This window comes from Eptatretus burgeri, chromosome 2 (assembly GCF_056783735.1).
Source record: "Eptatretus burgeri isolate ZD-2024b chromosome 2, Ebu_testis_v1, whole genome shotgun sequence".
In the NCBI taxonomy this organism is placed as follows: domain Eukaryota; kingdom Metazoa; phylum Chordata; class Myxini; order Myxiniformes; family Myxinidae; genus Eptatretus; species Eptatretus burgeri.
The window spans coordinates 68,403,362-68,425,173 of NC_140962.1; the positions used below are offsets into that span (position 1 = coordinate 68,403,362).

The 21,812-nt window shown below is 40.5% G+C and overlaps 2 protein-coding genes across 10 annotated transcripts in view; one reads left to right on the plus strand and one right to left on the minus strand.

Moving 5' to 3' along the window:
• ALS2 (alsin Rho guanine nucleotide exchange factor ALS2) overlaps window positions 1–21,812 on the minus strand; it is a 276,431-nt gene that overhangs the window by 170,678 nt on the left and 83,941 nt on the right. For all 9 annotated transcript variants that reach the window (XM_085869620.1, XM_085869622.1, XM_085869617.1 and 6 more), the window contains 5 exons: window positions 21,325–21,489; window positions 6,953–7,064; window positions 2,862–2,939; window positions 1,211–1,341; window positions 722–889 (listed from right to left, as the gene is read on the minus strand). In XM_085869620.1, the coding sequence (XP_085725746.1) occupies window positions 722–889; window positions 1,211–1,341; window positions 2,862–2,939; window positions 6,953–7,064; window positions 21,325–21,489 (654 nt within the window). The remainder of the gene's footprint in view (window positions 1–721; window positions 890–1,210; window positions 1,342–2,861; window positions 2,940–6,952; window positions 7,065–21,324; window positions 21,490–21,812) is intronic.
• The window catches only part of JMJD4 (jumonji domain containing 4), an 84,076-nt gene that overhangs the window by 44,128 nt on the left and 18,136 nt on the right, over window positions 1–21,812 (plus strand). The gene's annotated exons all lie outside the window — the stretch shown is intronic.

The following is a 21,812-nucleotide window of genomic DNA, read 5'->3' on the forward strand; positions in this document are numbered from 1 at the left end:
TTCTCAATGGTGTTAAGAAAGTGCAAAGGTTTGGGTAAAACACGCCCATCTACAAATCTTCGGGCCTTGCACGGCCCACATGGTCGAGAGGTTTTGCAGTATGGGCTGAAAGATATCTTTTGGAACGAGTTCATCAGAAAGTTATCTAATTCTTTCATTGTGGAGGCACACCCCTTTCTCGCAGGTACGTTTCCAAGTATTTTTGGCTTCTTTAAAAGCTTGGTGAGCAGTTTCATGCTACAATCCTTATCTGGCACATATGACGCACATCCAGGCCATCCTGATCGACTTCGTTACTTGGAGTTTCTGCGCTTGCATGCAAAGCAATTTGGGGCGGATTACATAATTTTGAAAGTTATGTATTTCCAATACTGTAAATCTGTAAGGACCAGCCTTCCCCAATCTAAAAAAAATGCTCCCCAGTCTGATTCAATGCAGCAAAACGGCTTTGCATTTCACCATCCACATGTACCATGATTTACATCAAAAAAGGCCAGAAAAGGAATGCAATCTATTTACATCAGTTGCATATAAAATAAGGTTGGTGTGTGGTCTCTCATGCTTTTCATCGACACAGAATTAATTTCGTTTCGGAATGTTATTTTTGCCAAATGACTACATTTCTGGGCACAATGGCTGGAAAATGTAAATTTCCTAAGGGTCAGTTTTCCATGTTTGTTCCACTTTGTAGCCAATCACATTTCTACAATTTCTCACACACCTCCTGCACTCTTGATCCCTCCATCCATTTGCCAGGTACACTGCAATGGCTTCCCAAGCATGCTCACTGTCTCCTTGACCCTTAGAATCACAGCCAAGCAAGGCCCAGCACTCAGCGAAAACTCCTTTCCATTTTCCCTCTGGACTCACAGCCAAGTCACCCCATTGCCTAGGAAGAGGTCAGAGGGCAGGCACAGACAAGTAATGATACAAGTGGCTTTCAGAAATAAACCGCCAAGCCAAACTTTCAGAACAGTATTTCCCCGAAGGTTTAAGCGCGTTTGCTGGCAAGACAGCCGTACTATAGTGTGGAAGTCAGGCTGAAATATTACACCCAAATGAAACCAAATGTAAACATGGGTGTTATGACACTGTGGCACATTTATCTATCATTAATCCAGCACAATATGCAGCGAGAAATTAAAATGGCAAAGAAACTGCAATCGGTGCATTATGGAGGATTTTGAAGATTACTCTGATAAATGCTCACGGTTTTGTCGTCGATTTTTCTTTCTCCCCAGGGAAGGTCTTTCTAAATGTTCCAGTGACTTTTAGCTCCCCACCCCACACACCAGAGAAGTTTCCAGCCAGCTGGTCCCCACTGGGAAGGGTAAGCATTCCCTGACAGTCCAAAGGTATTAGCGTAACAAATTACAGATCTACACAAACAATCTTCACAACCACTACTGCCACTCGTATTCAAAGATATATAAATATCATGTGAAAGCATTCTGTCGTCATGAAAATTTCAAATGCAACAATTCTGACAAAAAAAATTTAAAACATGGAAAGACCTTATTTAAGCCAAGTAATGTGAACAAGTAGCTGATATTATTGGTCCCCCACCTTTTAGGTGGTATGAGGAATAGATCTGTGTAACATGAAAGCTACATCTTGAACGGTTTTTGAAATATCGCATACAAGCCAAGTCGAGATGAGATGGTTGCTACGGAAATAGAATTCAGCCAATCACAGCTATCATCTAATAAGGTTGAGATAATGTCATGAGGAATAGGTATCTGCAAAATGAAAGCTAAATGTTCAAGCGTTTTTGAAATATCACAGACAAAAAAAAAAAAGTACGTGGATGGATCGGTCATAACACATTTTAATGTCCCTCGTCTCCGACCTTGTCAGAGGGGCAGGCGACAAAACTTTTTACCAACTGTTACAAGCCGACACAACAGCAAACATTGGAGTGCAGAAGCCAAAACCGAGCACACAAACTTTCAAATCAGGCTCATAGTAGCGCTTGTGATAGATGTCATGCAGGCCAATGGCACGAGGAAGTGCCCTTCTGACATCAATGAGGATGTAAGTTGACAATGGACAAATCAACAGGAAATAAGGATATAGCTTGGTGATGGCTCAACAGTTAAGGTGGTTGGCTTGGGATCCTGGGGTCCCGAGTTCAAGTCCTAGCCATGCCAAAATAACACCAGGCGGATTAACTCAGCCTATCGTTCTTCCGAGGTCGGCAAAATGAGTACCAGCTTGCTGGAGTGAGCCAGTCGAGTATCCTGTGATGGAGTGGTGACCCCCTCCCCCCCAGCCCATGTCCAGTGTGGTGACCCTCCAGTGGTGACCCCCAGCCCATGTCCAGTCCAGAGTGGTGACTCACGAGTCCAGGAATGTACCCCCCCCCTCATGAAACTGCCTGAGGAGGATCATGCAAACAAGCATACGAATATGGATCTCAGATTTCGATGCCAATGTGAAACAGGTCGTGTCTCGTTTATACAACACAGTCTTGGCAGTTAACAAGTTAATTTGTCAGTGTATGATGTCAATTAATATACTTAGTTTCTCTATCAATAATCCCATTCTTATCAAAAACTGAAACATAAATAAACGTCATTAAAAATATAAATATATATATTTTAAGACCATAATCCCAAAATTCTTCCCCCCAAAAAAATAAATAAAGGTTTTGAGGAATTATAAAAAAGTAACGACAAATTTGTCTGTCCGAAGGAACTTTGGGCACAAGGTTTTGTGCTCACTTTGCACACGACCCTTACATGGCTCATCGAATAACCATTCGTCTTTCTGTTCCCAATCTCCCTTGCACCTCCCAAGCCGATAACTAATCGATTAACCAAACTCAGGGACACAATTTGCAGTTGTCCAGCTTCATGTACCTTGCCATTGAGAGCAAGGTCTGCTGTGAACTCTCCTTGGAAGCACGAGTTGTCCTCTGCAAGAAGTATGCCTTGACCCTGCAGACACACAATGCAAATGTACATTACACAAAATAAAAATATTAAAGTCACAGCTTCCTAAATTCCCAAGAAACAATGCATCAGCCCACGGAGTTCGAGTAGAAGCAGAAACAAAGCTACAGTTGTGACAGACAAATATATCTGAAACATAAATTTACAGTGCAGTAAACCAGCCAAAAACAAGTTCACCTAATCTCAAAGTTTTGGGATACCACGGAGAAAAGGTTCACAAAAACATGACAGAAGAGTGCAACAAAAAAAAGGAAAGAATCATATTTTAGGCAAAGTAATGAGCTGAAGTCACAAACAGAAACAATTAAAAAGCACCGACAAAAACAAACCCCCTCTGCCTTCAAAAAATAGAAACATTTGATTGAAGATGCACCTAATCTAAAACAGATGTGGGCCAGCCCAGCTTATCGGAGTCTTTATAGTTTAGGAGCTTACCTGTTCACAAAAGATGGTGCTAAGGGTGGCCCACAAATTGATGAGATTTGCAATTATGAAAAGTTACAGTGTGTAGTAAAGCAACACTATGGTCGTACAATTATAAACAATGTTCTTTAGAGCTTCTGTCAGAGAGATGGTCGATGCAACTTCCATATTGCCTGTGCACTTCCTCCAAACCAATGGGTGAAATTCACGACTGACACGGGTCTTAATCTATAGAAATGCACGATTCTGTAACTTTCACCTTCAACTCCATGAGAGTCTGTGGCCTTTGGGAAAATGACGACTTTCCAAAATAAAAAAAAAAATCCCTAAATAAAATGATCTCATGGATTTAAACGAAGGTTATAAGTGAGCTGTGTGAATGAATTTGAGAGGGATGAGATCTTTAAAGGTTTCATGGAGAAAGTCGTGGACAACCCTTGCAGTATGCTGAGTCGCACCATTTCACCTGGACCGTTGTGTGCCCTGTATGTCAAAGCACGCGTTCCACAATGCAGTGGAAAGCCATTTTAAAGCATGGTGAGATTCCATACAGAACTAGAATGGCACTCGGTGGAATGCATACCTCTGCCAGAATGAACAGTTTACGTTTTTGTATCCCACTGATAGGCCAGATCTACTGACCTGAACCAAAAGCGAATCGGCTCGTTCTTGGCATCTGACCAACTCATCCACCAAGTTTCGTCTCAATCCATCCACAATTTTTTTTGAGACATTGTGCTCTTGTTGTGGGGCCGGGTCTCGGTGGCGGGCACGACCACTAGATGGAGCAGTAGAGTTGGCTCCACCGAACACCCGGAATCTAGGTCGTACCTTTCAGATAAATCCGAAAGGTCACGGGTCCCTTATCGGACCGAAGATCGCCAATAGGTTGACCACGTGGGATAGGGTCAATTGCCAATTTCAATATTCCTAAATACCCACATCGTCCAAACTACTGGGGAAATTCACGCTCAGCAGGATCTGCGCGATCCGGGCCGTTACCGAGCCGGATCTGAGTCGTACCCCGAGCGGAGAGTACCAGAATCCTGCCGGACCGATTGCACGATTACGGCAGCAATGAGGCCTCCGAATTCCCATTCGCAGCACGGCAAACCAATGATCGAAAGGAAAGGGACGAGCTGGGACATTCAACTAGAGGGGAATTTATTAACAATAGTCGGGGGACGAGGGGAGCACGTAAGGGAAGAGTTATCCGAATAAGCAAGACAAATAATATACAACAACAAGCACTTAACAGTTCTACTTATAGACGGAGCCCACTGACACACACACACGCACACACAGATACCCAGAAATGGACCCCGTCAGGTCTTTATTGAAGGCTTCCAGCTCAAGGAAAGGGTGAGCTGAAGACCAGAGCTATCTTGGACCTGTCCACCTCATGTGGTCTTCGATGTTCTGGAACGGCAGGACTCGAACCCGCAACAACGATGCCACTCCAAGTACCAGGGACGGAGGATGAAGGACAGACACCAACCAGCGCGAGAGCAGACAAGGCAGCGAGCGCCAGCAGGCAAGGCGAGGCGATCCGAGACGACCCGGCCGGCAAACCCCAACTGCCCCCAGTCGGATTGCGCTGATCAATTATTCACTCCCTGTCCAGGGGGGAGGGGACTCCCTCTCGTAACCCGCCCCCCCCCTTACTGGACGGTTTTGGCGCGCGATCCGCTCGTTCTCCCTGTGATTGGCCAAAAGGGGCGCCAAGTCCGCTTATTGGACCGGGGAGGCGTGGCGGGCGTCATGGCGGACCGCCCCTCAAACAGGAAGATGAGTAATATTGTCCTGCGTTGGCTCCCATTGGCCGAATGACGGCAAACTCGCTCGCATCTCTCTGATTGGTTGAGGGAGACGCCAAGTCCTTCATTGAACTCCACCCACCGCGGGCGTTATGGCATCAGGATGGAGCGAGGTGAAGGTGTTGTTGTTGTTGTAGTAGTTGAAAATGTAAAAGAAAACCCTGACTATCAAAATAACTCCGTAGCGCACGAACATTTAATCACCCATTAGACACAGGGGATGGATTCTAACTATACACATATACTTAACGAAATAACTGAGCTACGGGGACCTGTCTGTTGTGTGCTCATGGGTGCCAGATTCGTAACAATAAATATCGTTTTTGGCCCTATTTCTAAATGGTGAAGAATCACTTTACAATTCTAGTATCTGAATCTTCACCAAAATCGAATCATTTTGTCATCGTCACACACCCAACTTGTCCACAAAATATCGTCCGAATCCATGCACAACTTTTTGAGATATCCTGTTCGTTCACAAACAGACAGACAGGTGTGAAAACAAAAATTCCTTAATTACCTGTTTGGCTGTTAGGACAATGAATACGAGACAAATAATAGCAAGCACAACTTTAGTTGCTGTGTCAAACGATGCACTTTAAAAAGTTTCCAACAGATTCCACTGCAATACGATCATGCGATTGTATGGTGATAATCTCTGCTTAGCAACCTGTACAGAAAAGAAAACCAATTCCATGAATCATCCCTGTGCACCTCAAGATGGCGTCGGAAAGAGGTGGAATTGTCGATGTCAATCGTGAAACAAGATTTTATGTTGAGAAGATAAAGTAATAATATCCTTTTCATGTCGAAGATTTAAATGAACGTTTTCAACAAGCAACATGTGCCACGACATAATGCCCACATCTTGCACCCATTTATTTATTTACTTTCTCCTCAATGGCACTTTCTGCACAAAAGACATACTTAAGTCAATTAGCAAATTGATAAAACCAAGAACAGTGCAATGCTTCGTACATCCTGACTCGCAGGTGCATTTACACATCCTGCGTCATCACACATTTTGTGACACTCAATCAACAAAGGCGAGATGGATGACATTTACCTCTGCCACCGAAAGTAGAGGAGGTTATATTATCATCTCCTTTCTGTCTGTTTGTGGACAGGATATCTCAAAAAGTTGTTGACGGAACCAGATGAAATTTGGTGGGCAGGTTGGGTGTGTGATAAGGACGAATCGATTAGATTTTGGTGAAGATCCGGATCCGGATCTGACTACTAGAATTTTAAAGCGATTCCTCATGATATATAGGGTCTTTGTGCAAAACCACGGGCAAAAATGATATCAAGCACGATATTTCAAAAAGTTGTGGACAGGTTTGGTGTGTAACAAAGACGAATTGATTTGATTTTGTTGAAGATCCGAATCCAGATCTGGATAAGAGAATTATTTCATTTTTGAAGTGATTCTTCACCATTGAGAGATAGGGCCAAGAACGATATAGTACTGTATAGCATGATATTTCAAAAATATATTGGGCCCGATATGTTCTCGTGCATCAGGCATTACGTGGCGGAGGTATGCGCTCTACCGAGTGCCCTTATAGTTCATCATGAAAACAAACTTGTGGTGAGGAATAACACCTCTTCTTTCATGGTTTTGCAACTTTTGCAGGAACAACTTTTTTAGAAAAAAAAGAAACAAAGCAAACAAACAAAGACCCTTTTTTAACTCCCCTTGTAGGTGATATGGTAAAGCAGGATTATTTTACACTGAAGAATCCACACAAACCGTACCGCCATCTTGTTCATGCTGAATATTCCTTCGTAGTAGAGGCCAAACTGGCTAACAACAACACCCTGACCATGTCTGTTGTCATCCAGCCACATTCCCATGTACTTCTCTCCACTGGGAAGAAAAAAAAAAAGGAAAGAAAAAAAAAAAAAGCAAGAAAAAAAAGAAGTCAAAAAGCATGTTAAAAAAATAATAATTAATCCACTCATCCATCCACTGATTCAAGACTAATTCCACCTATTCATCCCTGTAACCCAACCAAAGGTGGATGGAGGTAATGGTTTCACCCATGTCTGTCTGTCAGCAGGATCTCTCGAAAAGTTACGGACAGATTTTGACGAAACTTGGTGGACATAGTGTGGGGTCATATGTTGAAAAATCTGAGTTCGCATTTTTGGTCTGCCAACTGTTGTTTATATACATTTTTGTATCCTTTAGACATCCCTAAAGGCCCAGTCACACCTTGACGTTTTAGCCAGCAATGGCAACACATTAAAATGTATGTAAAACGCTGGCTTACGTTGAACTTTTGATGTTTTTTTTTTAAAGATTCGGACGTTTTCATAACGAGTTGGTCGTATGCATAACGTATTAGTAACGGAGACAGAACGTTTCGTTGTGTTATAGATAACTTATACCAACGAATGCTGAGCCTGTTGTCGCCTTCCCAACCTATGCCCAACGATAGTCTAACTTATGCATAGCGTGCTGCACGCATCGCCGACGATGACGTGACGTAGCTTATGAAAAGGCTGCCGCACAACGATTCAAATCATAACCGCCGCAGAAATAGAAGTGTCAACATCGCAGTCACACCTTGGCGATCTTGCCAGCGTATGCCGACCTCTGAAAAATGCGTCTAAAACGCTGGCGCACGTCGAATACGGTATGGGTAAGTTTGGTATGCGTGACTTAAATGCTAAAGTACGCTATCATACGTCGTATTAAGTGGAGTACGTCTTGTAATTATAAACGTGTTAAACATTTTACGACGTACTTGCCGTATGACACAGGTTCCGCATGCGATGGGAATAAGTTGTACGCACGATATGCGAACGTTGGCACACATCGACAAAAGTTACTTGTAAGGTGCTCATAAGTCGAAACACTCAAGGTAATGGTTAGCGTCAGTGTTCCAGATTCCCTGTTTTTTTTTTTTTTCTTCGGTAAGACGGTGATGTTGGCACTTCGATTTCTAGTGCGGTTATGATTTAAATCGTTGAGCGGCAGCCTTTTAATTATATTATATTATAACCGCACTAGAAATCGAAGTGTCGACATCACCTTCATACCGAAGAAGAAAAAAAAAACCCCAGGGAGTCTGGAACACTGACATCAACCATTACCTTGACGCGTTTCGACTTATGAGTACCTTACAAGTAAGGTGTGTCGACATGTGTCAACGATCGCGTAACGTGCCTACAACACGTTACTCATAGGTTATAAATAAGTTTCGGGTACGCTAAACATTACCTCGACGTGTTTCGACTTATGAGTAACTTACAAGTAACGTGTGTCGACATGTGTCAACGATCGCGTAACGTGGCTACAACTTATGGCCAGCGTTATGCGGAACGTGTGAGTCATACGCTGGCATAAATCTTAAAATTTCAAGCATGGAAAATGTGAGGACAACCGAAAAGTACAACGTTTAAAGCCAGCGTACTATGACGTATGGCAGTGTTTTTCAACGTGCTCTCAATGTTATCAAAACTTACCCATAACGTATTCGACGTGTACCAGCGTTTTACACTAATTTTCCAAAAATCGGCATAAGCTGGCTAAAACGTCAAGGTGTGACTGGGCCTTAAAGGATATGAAAGATGTTGGGAAGGTTTCATCTTCAGTTTTATGCCTTTTTTTTTAACGAAACAATGCATAACCGTCAAAAACATTTAAAAAATGTGTATATTTTCTATCAGTATTTTGTTTAAGAAGTAAAGTGTATCATGTGACACATCAAAATGATTGGAATGATGAGCTTTAACAATTTCTGACACTTTTCAGTTATTATAGTAACAACAAAATAAATATTTGGACGAATTTGCAAAAAATAGGCAAAATATTCTACTTTATGAAACCAGTGATATACCCAATTATAGCATAAAATATAGACATGCAAATAGAATATTTTATTCTTTGACAAATAAATCCATGATGCCATTTGTTTGGATGCGTTTTGCTCTGCTGACATTAGTCAACCAGCAGAGCTGATATACACATATATCATTGCCATGAATGCATCATCTGCCCATCCTTCCATCAATCGACCATCATTATAAACAAATTAGAAAAAACTAATTCTGAAACAATTTGTGTGGAATCCATTGTTTTTGAGGTTATGCAGAATTGCTGGTGGAGATGTTGACAAACTAAATAAACCAATGTCACCCGCAGGATGACCCGTATCTTGCCAAAAGGTGACCACGTGTGACTTCTTTAAGGTCACACTGAGGTGAACAGAGCTGCTATCCACCAGGAGCGACTCCTTGAGGAATATCTGCCGACGAGAGATTCCGATGAGAATCGTTCTACAGAGTAACCATGAAAAATATGCGTTTGCCTCATAACGTCACCAAATGACGTCATAATGTCTCAAGCTTGACATATCTAGAAAGCACTCATCGAGGTGTTCAATTTGAGGTACTACACGATATGGTTCCTAAAACTTGAAAATTTGACCTTGGGGTCAAATATGTTTGACCTCAGGCGCTAACCATGAAGGTCAAGGCCAATCGCCACCAAAAATTAATCAGCTGAGCGCCAGACCATGAACTATATTCCCATGAAGTTTGAAGATGATCCGATCAAAATTACTCAAAAAATAAGGGTTTCATCGACTCCCCTGATTTGCGACAAAGTGACCTTGGCCTTTGACCTTGACCTTCAAAATTTTATGCGCTGAAAGGGACCTCTATAGGCCTCTGATATGCGAAGTTACAATAATTTCCAATGATAACTGTGCTCTGCAGAATTTTTTATACGTGATTACAGACAAACAAAAAAAAACCAATGTCACCCGCAGGGTGACCCTATCTTGCCAAAAGGTGACCACGTGTGACTTCTTTAAGATCACACTGAGGTGAACAGAGCTGCTATCCACCAGGAGCGACTCCTTGAGGAATATCTGCCTACGAGAGATTCCGATGAGAATCATTCTGCAGAGTCACCATGAAAAATATGTGTTTGCCTCATAACGTCACCAAATGATGTCATAATGTCTCAAGCTTGACATATCTAGAAAGCACTCATCGAGGTGTTCAATTTGAGGTACTACACGATATGGTTCCTATAACTTGAAAATTTGATCTTGGGGTCAAATATGTTTGACCTCAGGCGCTAACCATGAAGGTCAATGGCCAATCACCACCAAAAAACTAATCAGCTGATGCCATACCATATACTACATTCCCATAAAGTTTGGAGACGATTCGATTAAAATTACTCAAAAAATAAGGGTTTCGGCGACTCCCCTGATTTGCGACAAAGTGACCTTGACCTTTGACCTTGACCTTCAAAATTTTATGTGCTGAAAGGGACCTCTATAGGCCTCTGATATGTGAAGTTACAAAAATTTCCAATGATAACTGTGCTCTGCAGAATTTTTTATATGTGATTACAGACATAAAATAAACAAACAAAAAAAAAAACATACAAGCTGACTAACATATCTTGCAAAAACTTCGTTTTGGCAAGATAATGAACAAATACAATTATTTATATATGATATTATTTCTTCAGATAAGCTGAGAAACTTTGATATAATAGAATGTATTATTAACTGCATTATAGAATGCATCGAACTGCATGGGCAGTGGTGGTTCCGAACATGAATACGTTTGTGTGTTTTAGGAAAATAGCAGAGCCACCAAGAAAGCAGCAGAAATGTGAACCTATTGATTATAAACTGTGCATTAGGTGCCAAAATGCAACTGGAGATCTGGTAACAAACCCTGAAGATGAGTCTTATGAAACCCTTCTTGACCACATACAGAAATGGGCCAGTAACCAAGATCCAGAATGTCTATCAATCAGCAACAGACTTGGTAGTGTTACAGCAGAACATCTGAAACAATGGGGTGCTTCATGGCACAGAAACTGCTACAGAGACACAGTCAGTTCAAAAATGTTGGATGGTGCAAAAAAAAGGTACGACAAAAGTGTGGCACTAGGTGATGCAAGCCTAATCACAAAGCGTAGCAAAGGAGGACGGCCATCAAAAAAAGCAGACTGCAGATAAACCTAAAGTAGTTACATGTACAAGTGAGGGCCAGTCTTCCAGCTCAGAACGATTTACAAGATCATCTGCAAAATCCTATGACAAGGAACTATGCTTCTTTTGTGATAAGGATGATACCAATGAGCAGCTACATGATGCATGTCCATAGAACATGAAAAACATAGAACATGAAACAGGGTACACGCGATCATCGGAAAGGATCTATCAAGGATTCACGGAGCTTTGGGTGTATGGACTCAACACCTATCAGAACAGCTATGGACACATTCCTGAGCAGCTCAAAAACAAAGAGCAGTCTCACAGAGTATCTTTCAATGAAGGTACTTAACCATTTCACCGAAAGTGAAAAATCAGTCATTGTGTCGACTAAAAATGGTGTACAGTCTACTCAGCAGCAACCTGTGATGCATCTGACCACAACCCAGGAGGAAGCAGACACAATCTTGATACTGCATGCTCTCGAAGCTGCAAAGTCTCGAGGTGTAATTCACATCCTCTCACCTGACACACACGTGTTTATTCTTGCCTTACGTCGTTTCCCTGAACTTGGGCAGCAGACATGCATGATATTAGGAGCAGGAGAACACCAACGTGTCGTACCACTGAGGGCAATCTATGAAGCACTTGGGGAAGATCTGGCAGCAGCATTGCCTGGATTTCACAGTTTTACAGGCTGTGATACAACAGGAAAGTTTGCTGGGAAAGGAAAACTGACCTGCTGGAAAGTTATGCAGAAGGCTTCTCCAAACATGCTCACTGCCTTCAAAAACCTGGGCTCTACCATAACACCCACAACACAAGAGAGACAGAAGCTGCCTTAGAAGAATTGTTTGTCAGCTGTTCCAGCCACAGACCAAAAAAAAAGGATGTGGGACAGCTTTGTTGGGAGATGTTTAAGAGGTCACAGGCAGAGTCTGAAAGGTTACCACCAACTGCAGCTGTGTTAAAACAGCATACCTACGTGCCCACTATCAGGCCATGATTTGGTGTAATGACCGCAATCCACCACCAGAAAGGTATGACTGGAGGATGGAGGACAGTACCTATGTTCCAATCATAACCACTCTGAAACCAGCACCAGATGTTGTGATAGAGCTCACCAGATGTGGATGCGGAACTAGTAAATGCATAGGGGGTAGATGTTCATGCAAAAAAGCTGGTCTCCATTGCACAGAGATGTGTGCCTGTGAGGCATCACCTGAGAAATGCATGAACACAGAACCTGTCAATTTGATGATTGACAGTGATGATGAAACTGAAAGTGATGATGATGATGATGATGATGTTGATTACTGACTATAAAGTATTAACCTGAAATTAACTTTGTGATTTACTATAAATAGAACCAGTTATGTGCATGTCATTCATGTTGACAGTAAATGTTAGCAGCCAGATGTGTAGAATCTCTAATCTAGTAATTAATTAGTATGACCATACATTGGAGTGGTAGTAATTAGAGTAGAATGTGTGGTATAGTAGGTTGGTTTAGAATGTGGAATACTAGTACATCGTTTCACACATTTCAACAAACTGCATGAATATATGCAGAAATGTGAATTTTCTGTGTTAATCACCTTGCTTTAAGACTGCATCGCTTCCTTAAAGTATTGTCATATACAATGTAGATTAGAACCACCCACCCCTCCAGACTAATGGGAGAAGTGATTTTTAACAATGCATCCCCCCCTCTGTGACCAACCAGCCACTCACCCACCCACCATAAGAAAGTACTTTAGGGAAGCGATGCAGACTTATGATATGACCCTTAATACATTTAGGTATTATATAAAAAGTGCAACATAATGTTGTCTTTCGAACCACCTGGATCTATACTGGCATTGTCCCCAACTGTTTTATATTTGGTAACAAGAGTTTATCATGTATTTCCCTGAAATACACTGCAAAACAATGAGCATATAATTATATTAACTTGATATATGTATATGATTCCAAATTATACAGCTTATTGTTAGTCATGTTAGTAAGTTTACATGCCATCCAAGCAAAGAATATTTATCTATGTATGCTAACAATGCCTTAAAATCTATATCAAATGTCTAAAATAGTATGCTCATGTGTTTGTAGTCACCGAAAGGCTCATTTTGAGAGTCACATGCTATATTTATGGACAAAATAAAAAAATAAAAAAATAGTTCACTTTTTTTTAGCTAATTTAGGGTCATATCAAAATTGGGTCTAAAATTCATCAAAATAAGTAAAATTAAAACTTCCCAACATCATTGTTTTGTTGGAAGGATGTCCATAGAACATGAAAAACATTAGAAACAACAGGTGGCAAAGAAAAAATACAGGATTACACATGGCCCTACACTAAATTTTAAGGCCAAGTCACACCTTGACGTTTTAGCCAGCTTATGCCGATTTTTGAAAAATTTGTCTGAAACGCTGGCACACATCGAATACGTTATGGGTAAGTTTTGGAAACATTGAGAGCACACTGAAAAACACTGCCATACGTCGTAGTACGCTGGCTTTCATCGTTGTATTTTGCGGTTGTCCTCAAATTTTAGCATGCTTGAAATTTTATGACTTATGCCAGCATATGACTCACAAGTTCCACTACGCTGACCATAATTTGTAGGCAAGTTATGCGATCGTTGACACACGTCGACACACGTTACTTGAAAGCTAATCATAAGTCGAAACACGTCGAGGTAATGTTAAGCATACCCGAAACATATTTCTAACCTACGAGTAACGTGTTGTGGGCACGTTACACGATCTTTAACACACATTACTTGAAAGTTACTCATAAGTCGAAACACGTCGAGATAATGGTTCGTGTCAGTGTTCCAGACTCCCTGGTTTTTTTTTTTTTCTTCGGTATGACGGTGATGTTGACACTTCGATTTCTAGTGCGGTTATGATTTAAATCGTTGAGCGGCAGCCTATTAATTATATTATATTATAACCGCACTAGAAATCGAAGTGTCAACATCACCGTTATACCGAAGAAAAAAATTAAAATAAAAACAGGGAGTCTGGAACATTGACGCTAACCATTACTTCGACGCGTTTCGACTTATGAGTAACTTACAAGTAACTTTTGTCGACGTGTGCCAACAATCGCATATCGTGCATACAACTTATTCCCATCGCATGCGGAACGAGTGAAGCTACATGAATGTACTTGTAAAATTAACACGTTTAAAATTTCAAGACGTACTCCACTTACTACGACGTATGATAGCGTACTTTAGCATTCTATTCACGTATACCAAACTTACCCATACTGTATTTGACGTGCACCAGCGTTTTTGACGCATTTTTCATTCGTCGGCATATGCTGGTAAGATCGCCAAGGTGTGACTGCGATGTTGACACTTCCATTTCTCCGGCGGTTATGATTTGAATCATTGTGCGGCAGCCTTTTAATAGGCTACGCCACGTGATCGTCGGCGATACGTGCAGCGCGCTATGCATAAGTTAGACTATCGTTGGGCATAGGTTATGAACGCCGACGACAGGCAAAGCATTCGTTTGTATAAGTTATCTATAAGACAACGAAACGTTCTGTGTCCGTTACTAATATATTATGCATACGATCAACTCGTTATGAATACGTCCGAATCTTTAAAAAAAAAAAACATTAAAAGTTTAGCGTAAGCCAGCATTTTACATACATTTTGATACGTTGCCATTGCTGGCTAAAACGTCAAGGTGTGACTGGGCCTTTACTTTGGAAAGAAAGCTTTCTAATGCTTCATTTTACACGAAAATAAAAATTTATAAACGGAAACCTTACGGGGCATTATGATCATTGAATATATTTTTTGGCATGTATAATGGCAATTGGTGTACTGTCGGACCCTGCTTGCTATTCATGGGGGATACATTCCTGAAAAATTCTGTCAATGCTGGGGCACTCTTTAAATTTTTTTAGCATGGTCTCGGCTCATGGAAGAGCGATTACACAGAGCAAATCAGGAGAAAGGGGAAACAACAATAGCAGGGCGGAGGGAGAAAGTGGTTGGAGACTGGCAAACAGGTAATGATGAGGGGTAAGGGAAAATGCAAAGGGTGAACCAATATGGATACATCAGCAAAATTTTGCTTGACCAGTTTGTGAGCTTTTTTTCAAAGTTTTTTTTGTCAAGGTCTAAGCCCTAAGGAGAGGAAAGAGGCTGTTGTCTGTCTGTCAGAAGGATGCGAGATGTTGCAGCAGAGAGTGCAGTGATCACCAAAGAGATAAAGAGGGTTTTCCAGTCGGTGAGCTCATTCATGAAAATTAGGAATAATATGGGGCTGAGAACACAGCCTTGGAGTACTCCAGCTTTGACAGGGAGATGAGATTAAAGGGTTCTGCTGAGAGTCACATGTCTACGAGAGTGGAGTAACTCAGTAAACCAAGAGTGGAGTTGACCTTGGATTTGATAGGCAGACAGTTTTGGCATCCTGCCTTGTTGTCCAGACTGTATCGAAAGCTTGAGACATGTCCAGAGATGGCCCTGATCTCATGTGTGATATTGAGGGCCTCCACCATTGTTTGGAGAGTAGAAGCAGCATGTCCAAGGTAGAGTGAGTGACCAGGTTGAATCTGAATTGATGAAATGATATTAGGCTGTTGGAGAAAAGGAATTATTTATGTCAACTGTGATGATGGATTCCATGACCTGACATGATTGGAAGTACAGTAAACTAATTGGGCTGTAGTTAATGGGATCTGTTTTTGTACCTTTTCATGTAATGTTGTGACGTTGGTTGATTTCCAATTTCCCAGGTGGATATCGGAAACCAGCCCTGAAGTGTTAAGAAAAAAAAAAAAAACATGAATGCGGGTCACACATTTATGATCCGCGAATAGCGGGGTCCGACAGTATTAATATTTGTGTAATGACGATATGCAAACTGACAAATTGTGCTTTTGCAAGAAAACTTTTTGTCAGAAAGTATGATGTGGTGCTCCGTAAACAAAGTTCATTCAGACCACTCAAAAGCTGGCAACATGTGGATAAAATAGTGCTGGTTGATTCTCTTATTTGTCATTGATAAGTATTATTGATAAGTATTATATTATTATTGATAAGTATCGCTGGTTGATTCAAGTTTATTCGAGGCTGAACCTTGTGACATTCGTTTTTGGTTCTTTCTATTTGCCAATGCTTCAAAGCAAGTAAATCATTCAAATCGAGTATGTTTGTTGTGGTGATGAAGTGTGTGCAAGTAAATTAATCATTCGAAGTTGTGTGTTGATTGTAAACTACATGAAATATGTATGTCATGGTTCCCGAAAGCATGTACTATCGTGTACTGTTCTCTCCTGTAAAAAATTAAATTCCCAAAATTCGGAATGAAAATAGTCTCTTGACTTTTGGCTCCAATCCCAAAATAATTCGATGTACCTCATGCTCAGACGTTGTTGCATAAATGTGCCGAATCTGAAAGAATGTGTCCAGTCGTTTTTGAGTAGAGACTGGATGGACAGACAGATGGACAAGACCCAAGTGATGTGGCCCAGCCTGGCCTGGTTAGGGGTTATGTGCCCCTATAGCCAGGGCTGCATCGGGGTTTAAAAAGTAGTTATGTCACAAATAGCCATGTTAACCTTTTGATGTTGAAATCGGACCATTTACGCAGGTTAACAAAAGGACATGTTAGCAATGCCCATGGGTTCAACGAGATAAATGTGTTGCTACGGTTCATTTTTATTGTCACATTGCTGCAACAAAAGTTTCTGGAAAGCTGCCATGATTGGTGTTATGAATGCATAAACAATTAGAACGGCACTCAGTGGAGTGACTACCTCTGGCAGGCTGAAGAGTTTACGTTTTATATCCCACTGGTTGGCCCAATCTGCATCTGCGGACCTCATCCAAAATCGAATCTGCTTGTTCGTGTCACCTAACCAACTCATCCACACAGGTTTCTTCATAACTCGTCCACAACTTTTTGAAATATCGTGTTCTAATATATCATTTATGACCCCATCTCTCAATGGTGAAGAATCACTTAGAAAATGTAAATGATTCTCGTATCCGAATCCAGATCTTCATCAAAATCAAATTTAGTTGTCCTTGTCACACACACCCAACCTGTTAGTGTAGGGCCATGTGTAATCCTGCATTTTTTTATTTGCCAACTGTTTCTAATGTTTATCATGTTCTATGGACATCCTTCCAACAAAACAACGATGTTGGGAAGTTTTAATTTTTTTATTTTTATGAATTTTAGACCCAATTTTGATATGACCCTAAATTAGCTAAAAAAAAACAAAACAAAAAAAACAAAAAAAAACGTATACTATTTTTTATTTTGTACATAAATATAGCATGTGGCACCTCAAAATGAGCCTCTCAGTGACTACAAACACATGAGCATACCATTTTAGACATTTGATATAGGTTTTAAGGCATTGTTAGCATACATAGATAAATATGCTTTGCTTGGACAGGATGTAAACTTACTAACATCACCAACATTAAGCTGTATAATGTGGAATCATATACATATATCAAGTTAATATAATTATGTGCTCATTGTTTTGCTGTGTATTTCAGGGAAAAAAACATGATAAACTCTTGTTACCAAATATAAAATAGTTGGGGACAATGCCAGTATAGATCCAGGTGGTTCAAAAGACAACATTATGTTGCACTTTTTATATAATACCTAAATGTATTAAGGGTCATATCATAAGTCTGCATCGCTTCCCTAAAGTACTTTCTTATGGTGGGTGGGTGAGTGGCTGGTTGGTCACAGTGAGGGAATGCATTGTTAAAAATCACTTCTCCCATTAGTCTTGAGGGGTGGGTGGTTCTAATCTACATTGTATATGACAATACTTTAAGGAAGCGATGCAGTCTTAAAGCAAGGTGATTATTACAGAAAATTCACATTTGTGCATATATTCATGCAGTTTGTTGAAATGTGTTAAACAATGTACTAGTATTACACATTCTATACCTACCTACTATACTACACATTCTACTCTAATTACTACCACTCTAATATATGGTCATACTAATTAATTACCAGACTAGAGATTCTACACATCTAGCTGCTAACATTTAGTGTCAACATGAATGACATACACATAACTGGTTCTATTTATAGTAAATCACAAAGTTAATTTCAGTTTAATACTTTATAGTCAGTAGTCAACATCATCATCATCATTTTCAGTTTCATCATTACTGTCAATCATCAATTTGACAGGTTCTGTGTTCATGCATTTCTCAGGTGATACCTCACAAGCACACATCTTTGTGCAAGGGAGACCAGCTTTTTTGCATGAACATCTACCCCCTATGCATTTACTAGTTCCGCATCCACATCTGGTGAGCTCGATCACAGCATCTGGTGCTGGTTTCAGAGTGGTTATGATTGGAACATAGGTACTGTCCTCCATCCTCCAGCAATAAATACCTTTCTGGTGGTGGCAAGTTGGGTTGTGGATTGCGGTCATTACACCAAATCATGGCCTGATAGTGGGCACGTAGGTATGCTGTTTTAACACAGCTGCAGTTGGTGGTAACCTTTCAGACTCTGCCTGTGACCACTTAAACATCTCCCAACGAAGCTGTCTCACATCCTTTTTTTTTGGTCTGTGGCTGGAACAGCTGACAAACAAATTCTTCTAAGGCAGCTTCTGTCTCTCTTGTGGGTGTTATGGTAGAGCTCAGGTTTTTGAATGCAGTGAGCATGTTTGGAGAAGCCTTCTGCATAAATTTCCAGCAGGTCAGTTTTCCTTTCCCAGCAAACTTTCCTGTTGTATCACAGCCTGTAAAACTGTGAAATCCAGGCAATGCTGCTGCCAGATCTTCCCCAAGTGGCCTCAGTGGTACTACATTGGCCTTCATAGATTGGCCTCAGTGGTACTATACGTTGGTGTTCTCCTGCTCCTAATATCATGAATGTCTGCTGCCCAAGTTCAGGGAAACGATGTAAGGAAAGAATAAACACGTCTGTGTCAGGTGAGAGGATGTGAATTACACCTCGAGAATTTGCAGCTTCAAGAGCATGCAGTATTAAGATTGAGTCTGCTTCCTCCTGGGTTGTGGTCAGATGCATCACAGGTTGCTGCTGAGTAGAGTGTACACCATTTTTAGTAGACACAATGACTGATTTTTCACTTTCGGTGAAATGGTTAAGTACCTTCATTGAAAGAAACTCTGTGAGACTGCTCTTTGTTTTTGAGCTGCTCAGGAATGTGTCCATAGCTGTTCTGATAGGTGTTGAGTCCATCCACACATAGCTCCGTGAATCCTTGATAGAGCCTTTCCGATGATCGCGTGTACCCTGTTTCATGTTCTATGTTTTTCATGTTCTATGGACATGCATCATGTAGCTGCTCATTGGTATCATCCTTATCACAAAAGAAGCATAGTTCCTTGTCATAGGATTTTGCAGATGATCTTGTAAATCGTTCTGAGCTGGAAGACTGGCCCTCACTTGTACATGTAGCTACTTGAGGTTTATCTGCAGTCTGCTTTTTGATGGCCGTCCTCCTTTGCTACGCTTTGTGATTAGGCTTGCATCACCTAGTGCCCCACTTTTGTCATACCTTTTTTTTTGCACCATCCAACATTTTTGAACTGACTGTGTCTCTGTAGCAGTTTCTGTGCCATGAAGCACCCCATTGTTTCAGATGTTCTGCTGTAACACTACCTAGTCTGTTGCTGATTGATAGACATTCTGGATCTTGGTTACTGGCCCATTTCTGTATGTGGTCAAGAAGGGTTTCATAAGACGCATCTTCAGGGTTTGTTACCAGATCTCCAGTTGCATTTTGGCACCTAATGCACAGTTTATAATCAATAGGTTCACATTTCTGCTGCTTTCTTGGTGGCTCTGCCATTTTCTTAAAACACACAAACATATTCATGTGAGGAACCACCACCGCCCATGCACTTAGATACATTCTTTTATGCAGTTAATAATACATTCTATCATATCAAAGTTTCTCAGCTTATCTGAAGAAATAATATCATATATAAATAATTGTATTTGTTCATTTAGTTTGTCAACATCTCCACCAGCAATTCTGCATTACCTAAAAAACAATGGATTCTCCACAAATTGTTTCAGAATTAGTTTTTTCTAATTTGTTTATAATGATGGTCGATTGATGGATGGATGGGCAGATGATGCATTCATGGCAATGATATATGTGTATATAAGCTCTGCTGGTTGACTAATGTCAGCAGAGCTAAATGCATCTAAACAAATGACATCATGGATTTATTTGTCAAATAATAAAATATTCGATTTGCATGTCTATATTTTACGCTATAATTGGGTAGATCACTGCTTTCATAAAGTAGAATATTTTGCCTATTTTTTGCAAATTTGTCCAAATATTTATTTTGTTGTTACTATAATAACTGAAAAGTGTCAAATTGTTAAAGTTCATCATTCCAATCATTTTGATATGTCACATGATACACTTTACTTCTTAAATAAAACACTGATAGAAAACACATTTTTTAATGTTTTTGACGGTTATGCATTGTTTCTTTAAAAAAAAAAAAGGCATAAAACTGAAAATGAAAACTTCCCAACATCTTTCATATCCTTTAGGGATGTCTAAAGGATACAAAAATGTATATAAACAACAGTTGGCAGACCAAAAATGCGAACTGAGATTTTTCCACATATGACCCTACACTAATTGGTGAATGCGAGACGTTTCAATGGTTGCTTGCCTAAATCCAAGTATAGTACATGAAAATTAATGTGTGCACTGAAACCTTGGAGTATGTATCACAAGTAAACTAGAACGGCACTCGGTGGAGTGCATACCTCCGCCATGTTGAACAGTTTACGTTTTTGTATCTCACTGAATGGCCGGATCTGGATCTGCACCTGAACCTGAACCAAAATCAAATCGGATGATTCTTGTCACCTAATCAACTCACCCACCTAGTATTGTCACAACGAATCCACAACTTTTTGAAAAATCATGCTGTATGTCGTATTTGGTCCAATCTCTCAATTGTGCAGAATCACTTTAAAAGTTGTAACTTTAAAAGTAACACGAAGGGTTGGTTTTCAAATCTTAAATAGTCTTCACACCGCTACTACCCTTTGCCCCCACCCCAAAACGATTAATTTTTAGTGAACAAAATGATCGAAACAAATCTTACCACAAAGCAGGTGCACAGTATTGCTTACCGTGTGATATCATCCAGAACACCATAACCAGACCTGCGGTCTTGAAACCATTGCCCGATGTATATTGATGAGGACAGGGAGGCAAAAGAACCACTGCGGTGCATACCATGCCCATGTCGAGCCCCATCCACAAAGCTTCCTTCATACGTGTCCCCATTGGCATAACTACAGAAAAACAGCAACATATAACCAAATACTCAAGAAACCCAATAATTCAAATTCAGGCAAAGAGGAAACACTTGATTTGAAAAAAAAAAAAGGATGAACAACAGATTTATATATTAATTTTTCTCTAAATTCAAATAGTCAGAAAATTCTCCATGCAGACCACAGAAATGTCGACTGTAATGATTGTATCGATTCTTTAAGTTTTCAAGGTGAATGAAGCAAAACGTGTTTCAATGCCAGCTAACCAAACGTGCTGCCATAGATCGAGGACCGTTAACATGACCTAAACATTTACGGGAGCCAGTCTGACACCACCAGCA